At 39.8% G+C, this 24,733-nt stretch overlaps 1 protein-coding gene across 1 annotated transcript; it reads left to right on the top strand.

Annotated features, from left to right (window-relative positions):
* Positions 1–928: 928 nt before the first annotated feature.
* LOC131780300 (serine-rich adhesin for platelets-like) lies at positions 929–23,372 on the top strand. The gene is made up of 18 exons (XM_066163463.1): positions 929–1,099; positions 1,216–1,341; positions 2,630–2,836; positions 3,833–4,045; positions 4,226–4,294; positions 5,005–5,544; positions 5,934–6,380; positions 6,925–7,310; positions 7,751–8,021; positions 9,232–9,463; positions 14,761–14,954; positions 15,280–15,543; positions 15,750–16,124; positions 16,670–16,808; positions 17,311–17,452; positions 18,049–18,378; positions 21,505–21,763; positions 22,243–23,372. The coding sequence occupies exons 1-18, from the start codon at positions 1,075–1,077 to the stop codon at positions 22,395–22,397; spliced, it is 4,374 nt and encodes a 1,457-aa protein (XP_066019560.1). The 5' UTR covers positions 929–1,074; the 3' UTR covers positions 22,398–23,372.
* Positions 23,373–24,733: the final 1,361 nt, after the last annotated feature.

The raw sequence follows: 24,733 nt of genomic DNA, 5'->3' as shown, positions 1-24,733 counted from the left end.
TTGCCGATTCTTGAGGAGCTGAAGGCTGTAAACAGAGAAAGCAAGTGTAGCTAACCTCTCAAACAAGTCTTTTTACAGTACAAATACCGGAAAATATCGCGAGATATTTGTACTCCATTGGAGCTTTATTTGCACTCTACTTAGTGTAGTTGGATAATAAATGGTCCGATGTCAAAATACGCAACGAGAATAAAACATACTAGGTCAAAGGTTTCAGTGACTGGTGGACTGCACACTAATGAAGTCATTTCTGAACATTCAAATGGCTCATGTTAAAAATGGAAACTCAGAAGTTATAATGTGTTTATGTTGAAGCGGTTGTTATAGTGACGATTCTTCAGATTTCACGCGGTGAATTTGACTATTTTAGCCTTCAGTAAAAAAATACCATTGTTTTTAACAGATTGTGATGTAATGTTAATGTCCCTGACAGTTTTTCGCTTCTCCAAGCCTAGGGTGATTAAAAACAGTTATGTCCTTTGTTTATAAAGTCTTGTTTGTTTTATGTGACTAACCAATCACAGTTTCTTTCAGCGTTTTGATTGATCGATTCTGTTTATGATTTTGATACTTGAGTTCGTGAAGAATAAAATTTTTTTTCCCTATTTCTAACGAATAGTAACCACTGAAATACGCGGGCGGCAAGTTAAAATGGGTTTTAGGCCTTCCCAGTTTTCTATGGTCACCAGTGATAAAATACAAATAAACAAAATCGAAAACGCGTCATCTCCATCTATAGCTGTTGTGTCTTCCAATGTTCTCGCAAAATCGTCGTGATGGGCTGTTTTTCTCTGCTAATGAACCTACCATAGTAACAACAAAGGATTCCAGCCGACATGGTAAGAGTCCCTAGACAGTATGCGCCATTATCGACGTTGTTTGCAAGAAGAAGTGCGTATATTTTTGTCCAGAAACTTCGGCATTTTTTGTCTGCTTCAGTTTTAAGAATCGTTACGCTAAAAGATAGAGAATTATTTCTAAACCACTTAGAGTAAAATCTCTAGTCTGGATTGCACCAAAATTTGTGTTGGAGAGAGTCACGAAAGGTCAACGAAGACGAAACGCTAATAATTGATGGATCTTCCCAAAAGGTCCAGGGGTAGGTTTCAATTTATTTTATGTTATTTCATGATTGAAAAGACCAACTTTCACGGACGTAACTTTATGCTTATGACGGCGCTCTATAACTGTTCCTTTTTCAACTTAATATTTCAGTTTTTTATCCACCAGCTGATAAATTTTGGGGATTTGGATCCACACTCCTCAAAATCTGGATATTTGCTACCTTTCTGCCATTTGCGAGCGGCAGCACCAAATCAACTTATTTTCAAGTAACTTCATGTGAGTTAACACATTTCTTATCTCGTACCATCTGAGTTAGATGACTCTCGGTATTTCTTATCCTTCTTGTTTTTTTTTCATTAATTTTTTATTACTTTTCTTAGTTTCTTAACACGATTCGTGATCAAAATCACACACGACTCCTTTCATAATTTAGTGATAAATCAGCTTTAGAATAACTATTTAAATGCTAACCGCGTCGTCTGCGAGAACTTTGGTGTTCGCCATTCGAACTTTATTAGAATATACTAACACAACTCCTCATTAAAACCTCCCATGTCATTAAGATTTGACGAATAAGATAAATTACGAAAATATTATCATAGTCTGCCGGAAGGACTGTTTGAATATATTATGTTGACAAGCATGTCAAATACGCGTCAAGTCCTAAAATAATCTCGGCATTTTCAACTTTCTCCACTCCAATGGACAACTTTTTACTATTTGCAAACGCTATTGTGTTTTGAACTGTTTGCACAGCAGGTAAACAGAACTTGGACGTCGGTTACACTTGTCTTTCTTTTAACTTTAATGATAGCCCAGGTAGTGACACCCCTCTGAGTCAGCGAAAATCAACTTAAATTTTGATCCTCAATCAGGCACGACTGCCCTAGCATGGGCAAAGACATTATGTACACATATACAAAACTACTACACGAAAAAAAAACACTGCCACAAAGGAGTTTTTGAGAATTTCTCCCCACAATACCCAAGCAATTTCAAGCAGACAGGTGATGAGAATAACGAGAAATATCAATTAGGGGATTATCAGTTGATCCAGTAACAAATTTTCAGAACTAAAATAACAAGAATTGTACAACAGTCAGTAAGGAGAACTGCTAATGAGATCTTGGGAGTGAAAGGGTTAATTTATGCTGTTGATGTGGAAGGTTCGTATAGGATAATGCCCGATCATTATTAAAATGTAATACTGTCAAAATACAGGTGGTACATCAAATCTCAAAACAACCATAATTGCTTTTTCATCTTTTTTTTTTTATCTAAGACCTCTCACAAGATCTATAGATATTTTGTTTAAAAAGGCTCTAGACAGATGTTCAATAGCAAGCTGACATTTTAAGTCTGAAACTAAGTGGTTGTTCCTGTAGCATTCAAGCGGACGAACATTCAGACAGGCAAACAGATAGACAAACGAACGGATAGATAGGCAGGTAGGCAGACAAGCTAACAGGCAGATGGGCAGATAAACGCGTAGACATATTATTGAAAGAGAACAGAAAAAGTGTTTGACTGTCTAATTGACTATGTTATCATGTGTCTCTTTCAGATGTGTCATCATCCACGGGGAGCAGTCATGTGGCATCATCCACAAGTAGCAGTCATGTGACATCATCCACAGGTAGCAGTCATGTGACATCATCCACGGGTAGCAGTCATGTGACATCATCCATAGGTAGCAGTCATGTGACTGTTTCCACGACTTGGTCTTATCCGTCGAACTGCTCTAGTGTCTGCGTATGTGTTGGTTCCGAAGGTGAGCGAGTTAGGCGACCTCCTTCGAGGGGTATTATTATCTCAATTGTTACGTAAATGGCGGTTTAATTTCATGTATTTATTAAAATCTCTAAGTTTCAAGGGAGGCATAATGGTGCGTGAACAGTCAGTTCCTTGTATTGCATAGAACGAAAACGAAAACGAGAAGGATAAATTTGACGGACAATAATTTATTCATACACTTAGGCCGGATGAAATCGATTTGATCTGAAATTTTCCTTTGACCGGATAAACGTTTGGGCCTATCTCTTTTCTTGAGCTTTGTTAACAGATGAAATGTCCTATGCCAATAGGAAATCGTCTTGAACCTTTTGATTCTCTAGTTTCAGCCCACGTGACAAATACTATGACGTGACATCAAAGAGGAAATTATGGAAAAAATGAAATTTCCTCTATTTTAGTTAAGTCATTCTGATTGCATTCGAATCCACTATCGACTGAAAGTCAATTTCTCCGTTCATCTAATGAATCACAGACAAGAAAACCTGCAGGCTATGCGATTCGAACAATATTGTACAAACAATTTGGTTTTATTCACTGAATTGATGGTGTAAATTGGACTCCGTAAAGAGTTTCTAAGCTGACTTTTCGAGCGTGGGCCCTTCGTTAGAGCGATTCGTACGGAGTTGAACATAGTGGCCAAACGAATGTTACATATCAATTAAAAAATTATCTCGGAACAATAATACTATGAATTACTATGAATACTGACTATTAGTGACCATGATGAAAGTTCAATCATGTTTAAGTTCTTAGTCAAAAGTATGGAACGTTTCTGATCACACTTGCGAGTAATATATTGGTTATATTCAAACTTTCTCAAGCATCATCCAACTTCATGCACCATCGCTCAACACGGTAGCCGCATCAGTCTAATACTTTGTTGGATGGTGTTGCACCAGCATGTTCGATCCTTTGCGTAAAGCTTTTTATAAAGTTTCCTGTCATACTTATTGGATCACCTATACTTTGAAAGGTAATACGACATCCTCCGTGGCAGGATCCGCCACCTCCATCCTTGCAAGTCCTCCCTCGTCTAGTGTCACCATATCATATTCAACAAATGTCATTCCAAAGAACATCAGCTTCTCTTCTTTTCGATGCGCTCTGAATTCTTCGCCCTCTCTTCCCATGTCCACGGCTTCTATTCCTGCTGAAAACTGCTCGATCGAAGTTCACTGCAACACTAGTAAGTAAATGAAATTTCTCCTTGAATTTTCTTCTTGAATTTATAAGCAAGCTGAATAAAATAGGAAATTGGCGAAGTAGAAACAATCCAACGACAAGAAATTCGCTCCTTTGTGTATGAAAACCTGAGCTATACACATTTCAGAGAGTGCCAATAAAACAGACTTCAATTCATTTCCAGGTGCTTTTTCTGTATTGGCAACCTTTAATGGAGGGAACCGATATAGTCCAAAAGTACATCCATCCACAGGTATCGTCACTGCATTATTTTAATATCTTACCTAACATTTTGATCATGTATTACCATGCATATAGTCAACATATCTGAAACCAAACAAACTGCGGCAAATTAAGTAACACGTATCTCTCCAAAGATTAGATAAAAAGCTCAAAAATCAAACCCAAAGGTATCTTTTAGGTACTAACTGACGCTCTGACATAGGAACTACCCAGCAAGTAGGTAAATGACAGAGTGAGAGACAGACCGACTGACTAATAGACTTACTGACTGATAGATTGCCTTATAAGACCAAGAAACCAACAGACCAACTGACTAACAGACCGTCTGACTGATAATTGATTGACGAGAATCTGACTGACTGACTGACTGGCACCGGTCGCCTGACCGACGTAAAATGTTTTGATTTATGGCTAACAGCCATACTTATCAGATGAAAGACTGACTGATATACGGAATGACAAACTGGCTAACACTCTGAATGACGAAAGAACTTACTGATCGGGTAGGTGGTCGACTAACTGACAAGTGGCTAACTGTCTAGCTGCGCGCAGATTAACCGATGGACTTACCAATCAACTGACTAATTCAGTGACTGGCTGATAAGCCAAAGCTGCTGCGGGAACGAGGCAATCGAACACTCAGGGAGAAACCAACCGGCTTTTGAAAAGTAAAGAAGGTGAGTTTTAAACAATAGCATCTGACCAGAACTTCCTTTTCAGGAACTCAAAAAACCCAAACTGGGACCTCTTATGACGTTTCAACGACTCTGTCGGGTGCTGTTACATCCTTCATCGCGTATACTTCTTCAACAACGTCCACGGCTACTTCAACAAGTTCGAAAAATACACAGATTTCTTCAGTCCCACCTACTTCCTTTGCGTTATCAACTGTTGCTGATGATTCTACCACAGCCACTTTGAGCTCTAGTGCCGAGGAAACCTCGACGGAAACTATTTCAACACATTCTACTGCCATTTTGACAACTTCACAAATTGCCTTGACTTATTCGATTTCAACTATTTACTCTACACCTTCTACTATTTCTCATGGTACTGAAGCATCATCGACGGACACTTCTACAAACTCGGCTTCTCCTTCACTTGTAACAGTTTCTTCCATATCGTCTTCTCTTACTCCTTCAGTATTGTCAACTTTCTCGACACCATCGATTTCATCTTCGCCCGCAACGTCCTCGATTACTTCAGCGACAACCATCAAGGTATCCTCAGTGGCGAATCCTTCCTTTACAAGCCCATCAGGTACAGCGAATTTATTCCTCTTTTCTCTTGATGCCAAAACTGAATTTAAATATTTTAACCTACTGGATTTAAAGGCCATTTGGATGTCTGAAATAACATGTGACTAATTCCTATTTAAACTCAATATCATTTGGCTTAGCGTTTGACGACAAGTATTTCATTTCATTTCATTAAAAAAAAAGATGGTAAATTTAGAGCTTGATAGTAAAATTAGAAAGGATGGCACTTATTTATCACAATCAGGAGAAACAATAATACCTAGGTACTTGGACTATATTTTGACCATCATCGTGCATTGAAAGGAAAACTACGCTTCGTTTTTAGAATGGTCCAAAAAAGCCATTAGAGCTTAATCTAGAAAGTGTAACGAATATCTATTTACTTTTCAGCTTCTTCTTTAATATCCACGACCTCTCCAGACTCAACTTCAGTAATTTCGCCAAGTGCCACTGTGACTGTGTTAGCATCATCGAGTGTTCAGATTGTTTATGCGCCCGCACCGCAAGTTACCAGCGTTAAGTTCAGTGAGACAGCCGCAAAAATTCTGATTCAGTTTAATGTGGAGGTGCAGTTTGTCAGTGCAGAGGAAACGTGCGACGAATTCTTTATTCCTGCGACATTGACAACGTTGGGCGGTTATCCTCAGTGCCGCCTAAGCCATACGCAGGAGTTACAAATAATCCCTGGAGTTGGTGCAAACATATCAGTTGGAGACTTACTAGAGTTTAAGGCTGGCGTGTTCAAGGCCCGTAATGAAAAGTACGGCAAGTTTCTCAGTGGTTCGTTTGCTGTTAATTTACCAGATGTTCCTTTGAAACCAGTGCCAGTGATCAAAGGTGAGCCAATGGAAGCTCAGGGACACTAGCATCTAGTAAAGGGCGTTTCCATGTCTCCACATAGTGAAAACTAACGTTAATATGTATACCATTATTTTGTGTCCCTTAAAATTCAGCTTAAAAATGCAGTGTTCTGCTTTCAAAAGTGACAAAAATGTAAGTTTAGGTCAATTAAGTACATTGAGCGGAGGTGATTTTCTAGTTCTCTCGGTAAAGGCCCCTTTATTCCCAGGTGTGATTAGCATGTAAACTTGTCATCAAATCAAAATTAGCTGACAAGAAGAAAGGAAAGTAATGAAAAAGGGATCTTTAGGGACACTACCTTAATGTAATTTAATTTTTTTTGGAATTGCCAATAAGGAAAGGTTTAGTCGGTATATGGAGGAGGCAAAAGGAGAGGATTGGTGCCTAATAAGTCACCTTGCTATGTCACAGTCAACTTAAATAGGAAGTATACGTAAAGAGGTTGAGAATCTACTGAGAGAACCATTCGAAAACTAAAAGTTCTTTTCTTTTTTTATTTGTCTACTCTTTCACTTCTTAGGTCCCAACGTTCTTTCTTCCTGTGGCAATCTCTCCCTCTCTGGAACTCAGTCCTTTGGTAGCGGCGGCCGACCACTCATTATCAAATGGTCTCTGATATCGCCTAACTCAGGAAGTGACTTCATAGCTATAACAAATATCCTCAGTAACCTAAGTTCACAAGATGACCGCGTTAAAATCCCAGGATCTCTCTTTGAGACTAACAAAACATACTTATTCAAGCTCGAAGTGGCCAACTTCCTAAATACGTCACGCTTTGAAGAAACTTCTCATTCAGTTATTAAAGTGTCTGATCCAGTCCCAGAGCTGACTCTAAGTTTCAGCATCAACCTAAGTGAAGGGGAAGTCTTTGTTTCAGAAGATTTCCATATCAGGACAACCGTGACTGTAAGTTTGCGGCTCCCTCTGCGGTTTCTCCTAGGCTGAGTTTTTTTTAGCCACAGAGACTACTGCTGTATAATTTTGTAAAATAGTAATATCTTTGTAATTCCTTCCTGCACAGTATGCTGGTGGTATTTCGGAAAACTAATAAAATTCTCCATAATCTCCCGTTCTGCAAGAAATATAACCAAAAGCTTCTTCTATTTCTGGTAGACATTTGCTTTACACAAACATCTCTTAGCCAAGAGGTGGACCACGCCCGAGGACATTAGAGCACCCGAGGTTTATTCTGTCTCTACTGAAATAAGCTAGCAAAATGAGAGTTGAAAGCAATGAAAAATAATCTGAGGGAAAGTCTTCTGTTAGATAAAATGCCTACTGTACAACACTTGAATATGGAGAATATTTCATCCATTCTAACTCTCACTTCCTTATTCACCATGCAGGTTGCTCCTTGCGCGAACGATATCAGAGTAGACTTTTCTTGGGCTGTTACATGCAGTGATGCTAGCGCTAAAAAGAGGGTCGAGTTCAGTGCTGCGTTCAAAGCTACCAGATACCAAAGCACTCTTAAGATAACTAGGGGCCTGTTAACCGGTGAGGTCTACTGCACATTTACTGTGACTGTAAGGATGAAGTACAATCCTAGTGTTAAGACCTCCATGAGCCAAGTCATCAAAGCCTTGCCCAGTCCTCTGGAAGCCGCTATTCTTGGAGGTAAAAACAATTTTGTGACATCTAGAAAGTGAGTAGAAGAACAAGAATTCGAGTTCTCTCGGTGGTTGATAACCTAACAGTTATTTCTAGAGAGCCAAAACTTTTAACCTCAAGTGAGGCTGATCTACTTAGTTTTAGGGTATTTAGTGCCACATCATAGCAGATCTCAGTGGAAAATTGATTACGAACCTGAGGGATCATCTCTCGATTGAGGGCATTAAATCTAAGCCAAACGAAGTAAATTAACAGTGCAAGACGAGGCAAGATCATGTAACTTCAAACGATTTCCAATCTATTTTGTGTTTTCCAAAATAGCACATTTTTGGATAAATTAATGATTTTCCTCTGCAAGTTTTGGTAATCACTTAAAAATTATCAAATCTAGCGGACAAATTGTAAAATAAGTTGAAAATTTACATTTTCCTCTGCAATATTTAGCGTGTCCGTAAGAAACTATGTGTTAATGGACAATCATGAAAAGATGCAGAGGTAATCCGTCTAATCTGCTGACAGTCAGTCACTGAATGTTGCAGAAATTCTGCAACCTCTCATGCACTGTGCGTTGCAGAAATTCTGCAACCACTAGTCCACTGGATGTTGCAGAAATTCTGCTACCACTCACACACTGGATGTTGCAGAAATTCTGCGACCACTTATACACTGGGTGTTGCAGAAATTCTACGACCACTCATACTCTAAGTGTCGCAGAAATTCTGCACCAACTCATACACTGGGTGTCGCAGAAATTCTGTGACAACTCATACGCTGGGTGTTGCAGAAATTCTGCAACCACTCATTCACTGGGTGTCGCAGAAATTCTGCAACCACTCATTCACCAGGTGTTGCAGAAATTCTGCGACCACTCATACACTGGGTGTTACAGAAATTCTGCAACAACTCATTCACTGAGTGTCGCAGAAATTCTGCAACCACTCATTCACTGAGTGTCGCAGAAATTCTGCAACAACTCATTCACTGAGTGTCGCAGAAATTCTGCATAACTCATTCACAAGGTATTGCAGAATGTCACAGAATGTCACTGAATGTCACAGAAACACTGTGACCAGAGAAACCTCGCGACAATCTTTAGTTTTTTCCAATTTTCTCCTATGAATTGAAAAGTAATGGAGAATCAATTTATCAAAGATTTTTTTTTCATCTTAAGAACCATCTAAGCGTTTTTTCAACTCTATCGCTTTTCAATTCCTAGGTGATCGATTAATTGGTCGTAACAGTGGTTCGATTACACTGGACGCCAAAACATTGACCATCGATCCTGATGGAACGAAACATGAGTTATCTTGCAGCTGGAGTTGTGCAGTACAAAGCGGCGGCTTATGTAACTCCACCGTGAATAATGAATTGATATTTTCTGCTGTAAATGGATGTATAATCGCGGTGCAGAGTAACCATTTCTTCGCTGGGAAGACATATATAATCAGGTTTGTCCCAGAATAAATACCAGTTGCTTACATCTCAAAATTAATAGAATGGATGTAATAGTCGAAAAATAGCAGATCTGAATGACAAAATTATCGCGCAAGCTTTTGCATGCTTATAGAGTTTCTTTTATTAGCCTTTACTTAACGTTAGCCCATATCTTTCTATACCGAATTTTTGCGAATTGACACAGATTTATGAGTATTTTTTCAATTATAGAAAGAAATTCACCAAGTATTCTTATTCAGGAATAAGTTCAGTGCTTATTTCTGATACATGATGACGATGGGTAGGGCGCTGGATCAGTATCAGCAGTGTTTGAATCTCTTTTGTGGCTTATTCAGCGAACAATTGTAAAGTTAAAAAAAGCTCTCCAAATTTATTCACTGAACGTTTAAGAACGGTGTTAAGAGGCGATCTCTGTAAGAGCGGTCCAGGGCATTTCGCATCGGAAAAAAGTTTTCCCTCAAACTTTACCCAATAAACTATCTTTGGTAACAAGTAAATAAAACCACATTAGTTTTTGGAAATACCTCAAAATAAAATTTTTAGAGCTCTCAAAAGTCAAAGCTGCAAAAGGCCCTTTTTTGACCTCTTGCGACATCGAAAATTTCAAAAGTTGAATAGCCCGGTCCTCGTATCACACCGCATGCAACAAAAAATATTTTGTATTCTTAAAGTGTGTGATATATAAGGTGTATAAAATGCATTTCAATTTTGATATTCGTTTATTCAGAGGCTCGTCATAATTTATTTAAAAACACTCGTTGGACAGCTTTCTGAAATTGGTTAAAAGTACTCTTTCTTTCTCGATTGATATCGCTCAAGTCCAGACCAAACCATTAAAAACTCCGCTTGATTTCTGCTAATAAGATGTTTGGCTGCAGAAAAATTTAAAAACATCTTGCACTTATTGATTTTCTTCGCCGAGGTGACTTCGAACTTTTAGCGATATTGCAAGCGTGACAGTTGATTATGCAAATTAGTTCATTGAGCAGACTCCGACCGTTTTATGTGAGTAGCTCAATAAATCTTAGATTTAACCATTTTAAGTAGAAAATATAGTAGGACAGAGCTTTAAAACCACATCGATTAATACTTTAAGCATTTTAAAAGGCCAAAAGTTGACAAATTTTATTATCTCGTGACGAAAGACGTCAACAACAACGTATCGAATATCATAATTTGATTAGCGCTCGTAAACTCTTTTTTAAAAATTTGGCTTCTGTTATTTCATATTTGAGTTCTGATGGCTTATGCTATTCAAACCTGTATGAAAATTTCAAAATTAAACTACAGGATTCTATTTAGTGTAACCGGCGATAAAAGCACACACTAAATTCACCGTGACCAGTGACTCTGTCACGTAATTCCATCGTGTTATTGTCCTGAATACTTCTCACGTCTAAATAAAGCAGCGATTTCTCGGATTTCTAGCTGAAAGGGAAAAAATTATGTTTGGTCGTCACATCTGTCTGCATAACAGTCTCTGTTCATAAGTTTGAAGAGTTCTTGTAAAAAAAGATATCGCATTCGCATAACGGGTGGACGTCATAACTAGATTGCATAACAACTGCACTCCGAAATCATTTCCTCCATTTTTGCAAGAGGTGCTGCATTTGTATCTTGCATTTTGAATGCGAGCTCAAAATGTTCGCATATGTCTCTTAGCATCTTGACTTTGAGACTAGACAACCTTGCTTCTCTTGCCAACGAGCACACATCATAGATATCAAACATGATTGGATGTTTCAATCTATCTCATCCATTACTGTGTTCTTCGCCTCTCTCAAACACCCTTCGTCTACATCAGACGCGGATGCTTCTATTAAGTGGTCGTCTGCGTCGGTGGCATCATCCGATTCTTGTTGTATTTTAGATTGCTGTTTAAGGCACAATCTCGGGAAGAAACCCTGAATCTGTATGTTGGTTAACCACTCTGTTCTATCGAACATTCTCTCTCCATCTATTGTGCAAGCAGTTCGCATATCCTTTGCTACTTTCTCTGGGTTTGGTTTCTGCCAGTGTCTCATCCGATATTAAATTTCTGTTTCAAGTACTGCCTGACGTTTTGCGAAAGCCGTTCACAAGCCGTTCACTTGCACCTCTCTTATGAAGAGCCCATCCCATGGGAAGCTTTGATGTACTTGTCAAGGGTTCTGTGGCCACTGCAACCAGTTCAGTCGAACTTTCACCCTTTAATGACAATGACTGAAAGTAATGAACCCACTACCTCTTCACTTTGTCATAAAGACTTTAAGTCATGCTCGCAGACACAGGACTTACATGATGAACTAGCTAGTTCATATGGAAGTCAAGGTCGGCCTGCGTCTTAAAATCTTCATCGCAACCAGAATCAGGGCATTGATAGGAACTACCGTCGTTGCCATCATTACTTTCTCCTGCTGATGCAGTTCGTCGAGCAGTAGTGGGGAAAAATGGAATCTCCTCCACCAAATCCGTCATTTCTTCTGTGGAAAAATTGCAATTTTAATTTTACCGAATAAACTTTCCAGACCCAACATTAAACGCTCTCCAAACGCGCAGGCCCTCTTGTGTAAGTTGCTGAAAGTGGCAATCTTGATGTCCGAGCCCTCGTAGAGATGATACTAGCTTACTGTTGTGATAGCAACCTGCTTCATCCGATCTTATAAGAGCCTTTTTTATTCCAGAATTTCGTAACTTTATGGTGACAAAGAGATTTTCTAGGACTGACAGCACTGAAAACCAGTCTTTTTTTACAGCTGTTAAGAAGTTCTACGCATCAGGTTACTTCCAGGCTTTCCTCCTGTCTTACAACAACGCTACTCACATGCTAATTGATTTCCCTCTTGGGAAACCATTCTGCTTGCTTTTCCCGGAACTTCATCGCTATGAACTTCATTGTCTAGTCAACTATTATAAATGCTTCATCTCCCTCGAAAGTATTGACAATTTGCCGCTAGTACTGATCCTGGTTTCTGCTCTCAGGATATACCCTCTCCATTCAAAGATCTTAGCGGCAGCATTTTTGCTTCATACAGATAGTCTTCCGCTTGAAACCTACCCGATTGCATTGTGTACTCAGAAATAGTGCCTTTTACTTCTTCAAGAACACTCTTCAGCATCTCACAATCCTCACACTTCACGTTGTGACTGTGACTGCATACTTTCTGAACTTCAGTGTCACCAGCATGGCTCAGTGCAAAGACCCTACAGTGATCGGCACATTTGCTATTGTCCTCTTCGCAGTGATTACGGTATGTAGTCTTCAAATACAACTTGCTCTCCGGAAGCCTCTTCCGAACTTCTTTACACTAGTCCTTTTCTGCTCCCGCGCTTTCCAATGCGTCTATAATTTGGAGAAATCCTTGAAACCATCCGCTCCCTCAGCTGCAGTATCGTGTAAACCTCTATATAACGCCATACATATTAGAAATGGCCTTTGACTTTTGCAAATTAACAGAATACCGGCTCTTTAGCCCTTTGGAATCGCTACCAGGGTGTGTCGGATACTGGCACGCTGAACTTTGGCGCCAGAACTTCCCATAAGTGTGCCTATGCTTTGCGCAGACCCACATTTTGCTATAACTGAGTCTTCTACATCGAACAGGCCAGCCCTTGCAAAGATAAGCTCTCCTTCTGTGAAACTCTCTTTTGACAAATGGATTAAGCAGAGATGACTCTTTATTGAGTCAGTACTCTGAGGCAAGTTAAACAAACCGGAAACTCCTCGTGAGTCTTCGAACGAAGTTTCTGAAGAACGCGACTGAAAACGGGACTTCTTTTGGCGAATACCGCTTCAAGAATTTAGTGTTATTAATCCCAAGCAAACCAGTACCGAAAGAGACATATGAATTACAGCTAATACAATTACGCACTTTACAGTATACATATAGCTTATTGTTGGAAAAATGAGTTCACACGTAACGTAATAATTTATTTCCTCAAAAATCGCGGGGTCCTTTTCCACAAGAACTCCCTAGAGTTCTGAATAGAAACTTTCATAAAGACGGGTGTGCAGACAAAATTTCTCTTATTCCTGCCGACCAGAATTCGGATCCAAAAGGCGATGTTATCGCTGCTTTATTAAGAAGGGAGAAGCAATTGAGGATAATTACACATGTACAATTGAATTATGTGACAGTGGTCACGGTGTATTTCAGTGTGTGCTGTTATCGCCGGTTACACTAAATAGAATCCTGCAGTTTGGTTTTGAAATGTTCATACAGGTTTGAATAGCGTAAGCCATCAGAACTCAAATATGACATAACAGAAGCCAAATTTTTAAAAAGGGGTTTGCGAGCGCTAATCAAATTATGATATTCGATAAGTTGTTGTTGACGTCTTTTCGTCACGAGATAATAAAATTTGTCAAATTTTGGCCTTTTAAAATGTTTAAGGTATTAATCGGTGTGGTCTTAAAGCTCTGTCCACTATATTTTCTACTATATTTTCTACTTCAAAGATTTATTGAGCTACTCACATAAGACGGTCGGAGTTTGCTCAATGAACTAATTTGCATAATCGGCTGTCACGCCTGCAATATCGCTAAAAGTTCGAAGTCACCTCGGCGAAGAAAATCAATAAGTGCAAGATGTTTTTATATTTTTCTGCAGCCAAACATCTTATTAGCAGAAACCAAGCGGAGTTTTCAATGGTTTGGTCTGGACTTGAGCAATATCAATCGAGAAAGAAAGAGTACTTTTAACCAATTTCAGAAAGCTGTCCAACGAGTGTTTTTAAATAAATTATGACGAGCCTCTGAATAAACGAATATCAAAATTGAAATGCATTTTATACACCTTATATATCACACACTTTAAGAATACAAAATATTTTTTGTTGCATGCGGTGTGATATGAGGAACAGGCTATTCAACTTTTGAAATTTTCGATGTCGCAAGAGGTCAAAAAAAGGCCTTTTGCAGCTTTGACTTTTGAGAGCTCTAAAAATTTTATTTTGAGGTATTTCCAAAAACTAATGTGGTTTTATTTACTTGTTACCAAAGATAGTTTATTGGGTAAAGTATGAGGGGAAACTTTTTTCCGATGCGAAATGCCCTGGACCGCTCTTACAGAGATCGCCTCTTAAGTATTTCAACCTTTCTAGAAAATTTAGGAAAGAGTTAGTTTGAGAAATACTGGATGTGATCCTCCATAGGCTTTCCACGTAAAAAAAGGTCTCGGTAGTCATGTGACGATCCTTTATCTGAAGCATTGCGTTCCTTCTAATGTCTTCAAACAGCTCTTCTTCTTTTAACGACTGTAATGATATGCTCAGTTTTCATGCGTTTTTTTTTAAAATAATTTATGTTCAGTGTGGATGTGACAAAAGGTTTCCGTTCCGCTGCGGCCTCCATAAAACTGACTGTGGTGGAAGGCAATCCACCAGCTGTTTGGGTGAATGTAGCACACATAAAGATGAACTCAAATGATAGACTGAAACTGCAGGGATACTACAAAACAAACACGGAGCCTGCTAAGGTGGAATGGAGCAGTTCACAAGAACAAGGTGTGTCGAATGGAGATGATGAAGATAACTTAATCTGGTATCGGTATTTTTGAACAGCTTGGGTATTTTATTATTAGGAAATACCTTACTTGGTAGAGAATTACCATCGGAATCCTTGGTCAAGCAAAGAACTTTGAAATTCTTGCATTTTTTCCACAAGCAAATCACAAATGACCAAGTAAGAGTTCGTGGCGGACCTCCCTGATCCAAACAATTCGTAAATACAAATACAGTTCTTGCCTTACCAAAATAATCACGTCGCTTCGTACTTCCGGAAGGTGTAGCTCAGTAAAGTCATAAGCGACTTTTTTTCTCTTTTCTCCAGGATTTTCTTTCGTAGAGCTGAGTGGTTACAATCCGGCCACGTCGTTTAACCCTGGAAACGACTCATTTGTTCTCTTGACGTTGCCTGTAAATCTTCTCAAGCCCGATGCTAAATATCGATTCAAGCTAACAGTCAATGACGGGAGTGAAGAGGGCGCAGCGTCTTTAACCGTAGAAGTAAGAAAAGGACCCACTGCCCGTCCATCTGCCGGATTATCTGTGTCGCCAAGCTCCGTCCAAGCACTGGATGTTGTTACTTTGTCAGGTGAGTCAACGGAATACTAATCGTACTAATCGCCATAGATCAATGCAACTATTTTAAGAGTTGCCAATGCAACGAGAATGCCTCTCTATGAATTATGCGAATTTATAACAGGATACGATCTAATGGTTGTGTCCATACGATTACACTATACAAATTCCATTATCGGTATCTTCAGTTTCATTTTATTTCGCCTCTATCTTACGCAGCTCCTGGATGGGAAACCGACTTGGATGCTTTTCCTCTACGATACTCGTTTGGCTTGCTGGTCGAAAAAGATGTTTGTGAGACCTTTGGGATTCCCTCTAGCGATTCTGAACGAGAGCAGATGGTGCCTCAGGGATCCGGTCCAGATTACATTCTTCCCCTGTGTGTGGTGGTCTTGGATAAGTTTGACTCGTTTAAAATAGCAACGTTTAACATCACCTCAAGTCCACCGAGCAGCGATGTTTTGACCCCGAATGCTCTGGAAAGGTTGCTTCAAAATGCTGTTGATAATCCATTGCAGAGTGGTGATGTGGATGCAGCCCTTGGCGCTATTATGAGTATCGTGGGCACTGTGCAGCAGTCTAATAACACCGAAGGTAAATCATATTGGAGGAGTGCTGTGAAATTTACATGTAAAATAAAGATATGATCCATGCAGGAGAGCTGCAATCAAAGAAACTGACTGGAAATAGTTAGATTTCTTCAACCTGTAGCTTCACCTTTCAGTTGTTAAAAGTACCCGACTAGTATGTGAGAGAAAAGGACTCGAAAACTGTTGAAGCCATAGTTTTGCAGGCTTCATTCATTGCAAATCACCTGCGTGGATTCCTACTTTACTTCTAAATTTAATGGTGGAAAATATACTTGTCAAGAGACATTAACTATATGTAATCAGACATACAGTAATACCAAACAATGATAAAAACAGATGCGACGGACGAAAAAAGATACTTAGACGCCACAAAACAACGAAGCCACGTCAATAAAAAAATAATTCATTGACTCTAAACTTACGTGTTTAGATCAGCTCATGCGAACACATGAAATGTCTTCCATTGCATTCTTCAGCATGGAATGACTCATCATGCCCATGTGATCACTTGTTAATTGACATTGTTGCATTTAAAACTCCAAATTTCAGATGAGGTTAGGAACAACATTTCTCGAAGAACAGAAGAAATTGTCTTCGATATCCTTGAGTCTACTGTGATCGACCAGGATATAGCTTTTCCCCTTTTGACTGTTCTCGTCAAAACGAATGTAACAGCATCGGATAACAGGTAGACATGATATTTTGAAACCAAGGATATATCAGATGTATTATTTTATTCATTTTTCTTGAAGGAGTATTTCCAACCTACTTAAATCTTGATGACTGGAGTTAGAATACAATCTGGCTTTCAGAAGAGCATTCATGCATTTTTCAAATTGAATTTGGTGTTAAACCAAATCCAAGATTCAATTCCAGAATTTTGGAAAATTTGGGATAAGGAAACGGTGAATTGGTAAATTCTTACCAATTTGTATCTTTGCAAGTTTTCTCCTCAAGCTGTCTTCTTAAATTAGGTCATCACAGCCACTGCTTTAATTCACCTATGAATTAATATTGTTCATTTTGCTTTGAATAAATATATCTAAAAGACACAGTAACTAGCTCGTTTAAAATATGGTCATTTCTCTTCCTCATGCGTTTCTCCAGTTGTGCAAATGGTTATACGAGGGTGGAGATAACCAAAGCGTAAAAAGTGAAACGGCGAAATATTAATGTGAAATGTTTGACAGCTCTAGGACGGCCAACGCTGCAGTGATTATTCTGCAAGGGCTAGACGATAAACCACTTCCTGATGATTTAGCTGGGAATTTTTACTCATGGATTGCTGACCTTGCAGACGATTCTATTGACAACAACGACGGCTTAAAAGAGGTAAGAGGTGATATACATGTAATAAATAACGTATTGGCCTAATAATTTTGAATTTACAGCATATTATGCTCTAGCACGTGGATGGGAATTTATTTTCGAGTGTTGCCTTTTTCCGTCATGAATGAGAGAAAAGAACGAGTGACAGAGACTATGAACAAGCGAAGAAAAATTGATAGAAACTGGCAAACGTGAAATCGTTTGCTCACCATAAAGCAAACATTCGAATCATTCAGTAAAGACAATCGCAAAAAATATCTCGAAAGCACTAAATGCAGTGGTCACTTACTCGTATACTCGAGTCGTTAGAATACTAGTTCAACTCCTGACTCCTTTGCAGTATTTTTTTTCCTGTTGGTTACGGTATGAAGCCAACAATAAAATGTAAAAACGCTAAAACGCTAGAATGTTATCATAAGCTCATAGTTTTTCATTCAGAAACAATAGTGTCCTTGAGGCAAAACCAAACTTTAGTTTGATCTCTTTGACTTTAAATAAACCTCTATTCTGATCAAAACAGAGCAAGAAAGAAAAGAGCTTATTTAATTTGTGTGAAAAACCACTTAAAAATATTTTTTTGAAACTATGAATTCTGGCAGACAGTGGGAGATGCATTGGAGAAATTTGCAAATAACATCGGGACGGACTTACAGTGCGGGGATCCTCCTAGGGAAGTTTCCGATGATAGACTGGGATCAGTCAAGGTACAGGTGGCAGGATTAAAAGAAGAAATCGTATCAAGTAGTAAGCCTGGTGCTCCAAGATTTGACCCGGGCCCACAACTCACTAAAGAGTACAGTGGCCTGAGGAAGTGCGGAGAGGGAAAAATCTGCTGTGGTGTGTTTTTGAAGATGGTTCGGTACAAAAAAGATCTAATTGTAGCAGACAAAAGTAAACAAAGGGATGACAGTCAAGTTGTCAGCTCTCAGGTAAGTATCAACAGCAGTAAGGCTAAGTAGTGAACTATTTATGTTGAAGCCTATTCCAGTTTCGTCTCTTAGGTGAGATCATACTTCTAGAAATCTTTTCAATTCTCCAAAATGCGATGCTGGTCAAACAATAGTCATCTTCCATCGTTCCGCCAGCTTCCCTGAGTTGGAGGAGGCACAGTGAGAGTAGATTCCCTTACTCAGTTCGGGCCATAACCATTTCTGGATATCGGTTTCGAGCTTTGTGATTGGGTGAGATCAAAACCAAAACAAAGCAAATTTGGCCGAGAGGTGCTGGAAACAAGAAGAAGCTAACTTTTTTTTTTTTTTTTGTGGCGGCCATGTTGTAATGCGGTAGTAAGCTGAAACAAAATTCACTAATAAGGACTGGACGTAAGATACCATTAAAAATATTCGTTTATTTTCAAACATTCAACATGCATGTCCTCGACATTCTCGCATTCTGGAAGAGTAAAGCGGATTCTTTCTAGCACAAATTCTTTGTAACGCTGTGGTCCTTCCACCAAGAGCGTCACAGGAATAAAAGCTCCTCCGCCAACTTGTTTGTATCTGGAGATCTTCTGGGTATAGCTTGGCCTCGATGTTATTGTCCGTTCTCCGTTGATTTACCTATTTTGGGTTACAAGAAAACCAATTAAATAAGGTTGAACCAAATAACGCGCACTGATAACAATTGGGACGAGTGAGGTGTGAGATCGCGGAATCGGGAGAATTTCATTTCTCTCCAGTATAGGTCGAGGAAAGACAATATCTTGCTTCTCTCCGATTTTTAAATAGACATTATCAATTTCAGTCCATCAAGCCTTTACGAAAAAGTAACAGTAAAGCAAGAAAACAGTAACTTACCCTTCAATTCCTGGTTATTTTGCCACATCGAAGCAAAGCATGCAGCTGTATGTTTAGAAAGTGCTGAACCGTGCCGATCTGCTGCCCTTTGACATCTCCTAAAGTGTATGTCTTTCTCTGCGATTTGCTGAAAATCTGGACTTCTCGTAGAGCCTCTGGAATGCGTTCTATTTCTCGTGGAAGAAGACAAGCCAGTGCATGCGAGTCATACGTGTTGTCGTCTTCACTTTGAATAACAAGCGGTGTTCCACGTGGAGCTTTGATCTTGAAATTATGATACCTGGAAAATAAACGCCAATAAATACATGAGTAGGATAAAATAAAATCAAGTAGTCACAATCTATATTAAGACGAATACACATGATCGAATTCAATGCAAGAGAATCATACAAGGTATTTTGCGCGCTATTGATCGATTCGCGGGAGAATCTAGGTCTCAGAACACTACAAATTCGGTCCTACAGCTTTTAGTCAGCAATAATATGTCCTTTACAATCACCCTTTGATTTGAACACCCTGTATAGAAAGTTTGTTTAGGTAATCACTGCAAAATGTGGAAGCACGAGCGGTGTTTCTAAACGAGTTTCACAATTACAGACAAGTCCCTTGTGGTTTTAGACGAAAATTTCATTCTCATCAGTTCGTGTAGTTAAACTCCAACCTTTGTTTCCGGAATGCTGTAAAAGAGACACTTCGGCAAGGCTTTCCACCAATGTGATTTCTTTATTTTCATCTTCATGCCGCTCTTATCGCACATTTCCCGGATACGATACCTGAAGATGTGAGAGCTCAGTGAACGAATACCTCTTTGTTTTATGTTTGCCCGAAGGAGAACTAACTCGCTGGATAATCACATTTATGTGTTAGATCCGTGGTTTCCTGAAATTATTTTTTAGTGTGCATTCGCCTTGGCTGAATGAATCTCTCTGATGTCAAGATCGACATTGATTCGAAATTTCATCCAGAGCTCCGATTTAAAAGATTCTTTGTTTGTAGCACTGACCCAGGTCCGTGGCAGATTTGTGCCACAAAGACGACAAAGTGTCTCGAGATACTGAATGTGTTCATCCATGCTGTTGGCTTGATCTGAAATTCACAATGTAGGCTTATAAAGGTCCGATAAATAATTTTCCTTTTACTTTAAATTGGTCGGCCACAACGTATGGTTAAAATTTATGGTTTACACGATACTCCGATGGATCTGAACAAAGGAATCCGTCTGGTAGTTTGCACACTAACAGACTTTTAACATTCGTGCACTCGAGCAAAAACCTCGTGCACTCGATTGGAATTTTGACAAATTGGAAGCAAATTTACTCTAGTTTTTTAAAAGATTTTTTTTAGGAATCAAAAAAAATGTTGCATACCTGAAAACCTCAACTAATAGAGGTTATTCCTCGATCGAGCCCTTCGCAACATGGACCTCCACCCGACTTTTCATCTGAATTTTTCCTTCTCGTCATCGCGACCACCATCAGTTCTTTGCTTGTTGTGTGTAATTGCTTGTCTTCTGTAATTTTGCAAGGTTTCATGGGATATGGGTAGGGAACTAAGTCGCTAGGGCTCGAATAAAGTAATGAGTGAGTTTCCTCGATGTCCCACTACGACATCCATGTTGGTGACGTCATCAAGTATCCAGAAATGGTTATGGCCCGGACTGTTACTTAAGGCTCAACCTAAACCTGACGTATCTAACGGCAGCTCAGCACGCCAACCAAGAGGCGAATGAGTCCCTCAGCAGCAGCGTCTTTCGTCATATTGGTGGCTATGTTTTCCCCTTTATTTCAAATGATAATGCGAAAGTCACGCCACGAAATTATTCTGGAATTTTGTTTTTAGGAAACCCCTGACTTCGAGGACACCAGGACGCGTTGCGCAGTGATTCCGCGGCTGTTCGCTTAGCGCTTGAAAGCAAAGTCTGCGCGATTTGGCATTTGAAACAAATATTTGTGCGCTTCTGTTTTTTCTATCCCTTGTAAAACGGTCTTCATGGAAAGTGAAATAGGAAGAAAAAAACACGGGAAGATGAGTGAAATAAGATAGCAAGAGACATTCTCATAAACCAAATTTGTCAGTTATCAAGTACATCTCTAAAAGCCTCCGGAATTCGCAAGGTCGTCAAGAAAAAATCTGAGGTAGATTTTAACCAGATAAAACCCACATCATACAGATAATAAATATGACAATGTTGAAGTTGAGATTGAAGCATTTTATCATTCATTTTTAACAAAAATGTTTATTATTTTTTGTGATTTCTAGATTATTGGTGTGGATCTACGTGATCCTATCACAAAGACACCAATTGTGATTCAAAGCCTTACACATCCTCTGAAGCTGGTCTTTATCATATTATCAGTACCGAAAGACAAAAAGCTTGGGTGTGTCTATTTCGATGAGGATAAAAAGGTCTGGGTAAAAACCGGTTTGAAGGCAATAGGACTTGCTTCAAGCGAGTTTACATGTGAATCCACGCACGCCACCTACTTTGCTCCGTCACACGATTCAGTCGTGACTAAAGGTAAGTTTGGCGAGGGCAAGGTCAAGTGTTAAGCCTACTAGCTACGCGAATGACGAAAGACTCGACAGGTCTTAACCCTTTGAGTCACTAGTATCTGTTTGCTCCTGACAATATCACCCCTGAAACAATATCATCACAAGTATAAAGGAAATGCTCACCAAATGAAGAAGCTTTTCATTATTGAACAAATTCTCCATGTCAGCACCTTATAAAATGGGTAGAGAGCGGTATGGAGAATTTGCAGACTGATGTTAGGATGTAAAGGGTTAATAAGCGCAAAGGGTTCTATTGCATGTCCTCGCAACGTTTTCCAAAAGAATAAAAGGGCGTTAAAAACGGATAAGATTAACGCTCGGTACAAACGCGACAAACTTAAAAAACAAGGCAACACCCGAGATGCAAAAACCCTAATGTTTCTTCTCCAGGTTCCGCGCGACCATTTCACATACAATTAAGAAGTCTCACTGTATCTTTTGCAGAGCAATCCTCGACTGACCTTACTCGCGGAATCGTTGGTTTGGTAATGGGTTTCTTGATGGGAATTGTGGCTGTACTTCTTGTAATTTTATTCATCTGGTGGAAGAGAAAACAAAAAGTAACCACAGAGCTTCCACAACTCGACCACAGACTTTGATATTCTGGCGAAATCAATTTAACAAATTAACACTGTCATCAAAATGTTGAGGACTCACTTGATAACACCTCGTGAGTCCAAAACAAATTTTGACCACGGTGATGATGAATATCGTTGCCGATGAGGGTACAGACCACGCTACACTACTTTCGATTTTTTTAAAATCACAATATCGACGTCAAACTTTCCGAGTCATCCATGTTTCAGAACTGATAATGGCATTGCGTGACATGTTGACGCGAGCAGCGTTGTCTGTACCTCATCGAAAACGGCAAATTGGCCAATAAGATTGCGACATTACTACCAATTGTGGTAAAATCATTAATTGCTACCTCCACTTCATAATTTTTCACTCATTTATTGTGCTAAAGAGCCTTGTCTCGAGATATAAGACACCTCGGGTGACTCTTTGCTCTAACACACACTCCAGCATAGCTATTTTTAATCGCCATTTTTGTCAGCGGATAAGCGTTTTAAAATGTGAGGATTAGAAGGTCTACAGGGTTAGGTGTTGACTCAAAGTGATCGCTGTTTAATTCTTGTTAACTGTGGAGTCGTTTGGGTGATGTAAGCCAGATGTAATAGATAGTTTACGAGTTCAAACGGGTGAGATAATCAGGTTCTAACGTTAATCAGTTTTGTTCTGGCTAAATTAGTAAATCTTTTCATGGAGTTCAAGTTTTTCCTTTAACTTAAATATAACCATGGGCCGGTTAGGTTTTTGATAAACAAATGGGAGCTCGCTTAGCGTGTTTAAATAGTGCAGATGATAAATCATTGTTTGAAATAATTGGTTCGTTGATTAGCAAATTATTACCATTCTATTTCTGCACAATATTCCTCAATTATGTACCATTAGTAAACACTATAAAACTTCATTCCCTGCAACAAGTGAGACTTTTTCGTGCACGTTTGAAATTTGAACATAACATTTGCTTTACCTAGTAAGACATGGACGCCTTTGTATTTAGATGAGGAGAAAGAAAAACGAAAACAAAAACATGTCACGGTTTCAAAAATGGATGGTCTCTCCTCTAACCGTCTACTCCTCTAACCCTTTACGCTTCTAACCCTCTACGCGTCTAACCCTCTACGCCTCTAACCCTCTACGCCTCTAGCCCTCTACGCTTCTAACCCTCTACGCCTCTAGCCCTCTACGCCTCTAACCCTCTACGCCTCTACCCCACTACGCCTCTAACCCTCTACGCCTCTAACCCTCTACGCCTCTAACCCTTTACGCCTCTAACCCTCTACGCCTCTAACCCTCAACGCCTCTAACCCTCTACGCCTCTAACCCTCAACGCCTCTAGCCCACTACGCCTCTAACCCTTTAGGCCTCTAACCCTCTACGCCTCTAACCCTCTACGCCTCTAACCTTCTACGCCTCTAACCCTCTACGCCTCTAACCCTCTACGCCTCTAACCCTCTACGCCTCTAACCTTCTATGCCTCTAACCCTCTACGCCTCTAGCCCTCTACGCCTTTAACGCTCTACGCCTCTAACCTTCTACGCCTCTAACCCTCTACGCCTCTAGCCCTCTACGCCTCTAACCCTCTACGCCTCCAACCCTTTACGCCTCTAACCCTCTACGCCTCTAACCCTCTACGCCTCTAACCCTCAACGCCTCTAACCCTCTACGCCTCTAACCCTCTACGCCTCTAACCTTCTACGCCTCTAACCCTCCACGCCTCTAACCTTCTACGCCTCTAGCCCTCTACGCCTCTAACCTTCTATGCCTCTAACCCTCTACGCCTCTAGCCCTCTACGCCTCTAACCTTCTATGCCTCTAACCCTCTACGCCTCTAGCCCTCTACGCCTCTAACCCTCCACGCCTCTAACCTTCTACGCCTCTAACCCTCTACGCCTCTAGCCCTCTACGCCTCTAACCCTCTACGCCTCTAACCCTCAACGCCTCTAACCCTCTACGCCTCTAACCCTCTACGCCTCTAACCCTCTACGCCTCTAACCCTCTACGCCTCTAACCTTCTACGCCTCTAACCCTCTACGACTCTAACCCTCTACGCCTCTAACCCTCTACGCCTCTAACCCTCTACGCCTCTAACCCTCTACGCCTCTAACCCTCTACGCCTCTAATCCTCTACGCCTCTAACCTTCTACGCATATTAACCTCGGAACTCCACGAAGTAATTAACTTGTAACTTTTCCTAATAGTATCCATATATTATCCAGCAACGTATCGAGTAGAAGTTGTTATCTTGATCTAGCACCAAGTTCTCGTGACTCATTTACAAGGAAATGTGTCTCAGCTAGAGGAGAAAATTAGCAATCAGATCTCGGAAGGTTACGGGTTAAAAGCTTTAATTTCGAGAGACTAA

Source organism: Pocillopora verrucosa, chromosome 3, assembly GCF_036669915.1.
Source record: "Pocillopora verrucosa isolate sample1 chromosome 3, ASM3666991v2, whole genome shotgun sequence".
Lineage (NCBI taxonomy): Eukaryota > Metazoa > Cnidaria > Anthozoa > Scleractinia > Pocilloporidae > Pocillopora > Pocillopora verrucosa.
This window is presented reverse-complemented; position numbering and strand designations above follow the sequence as displayed.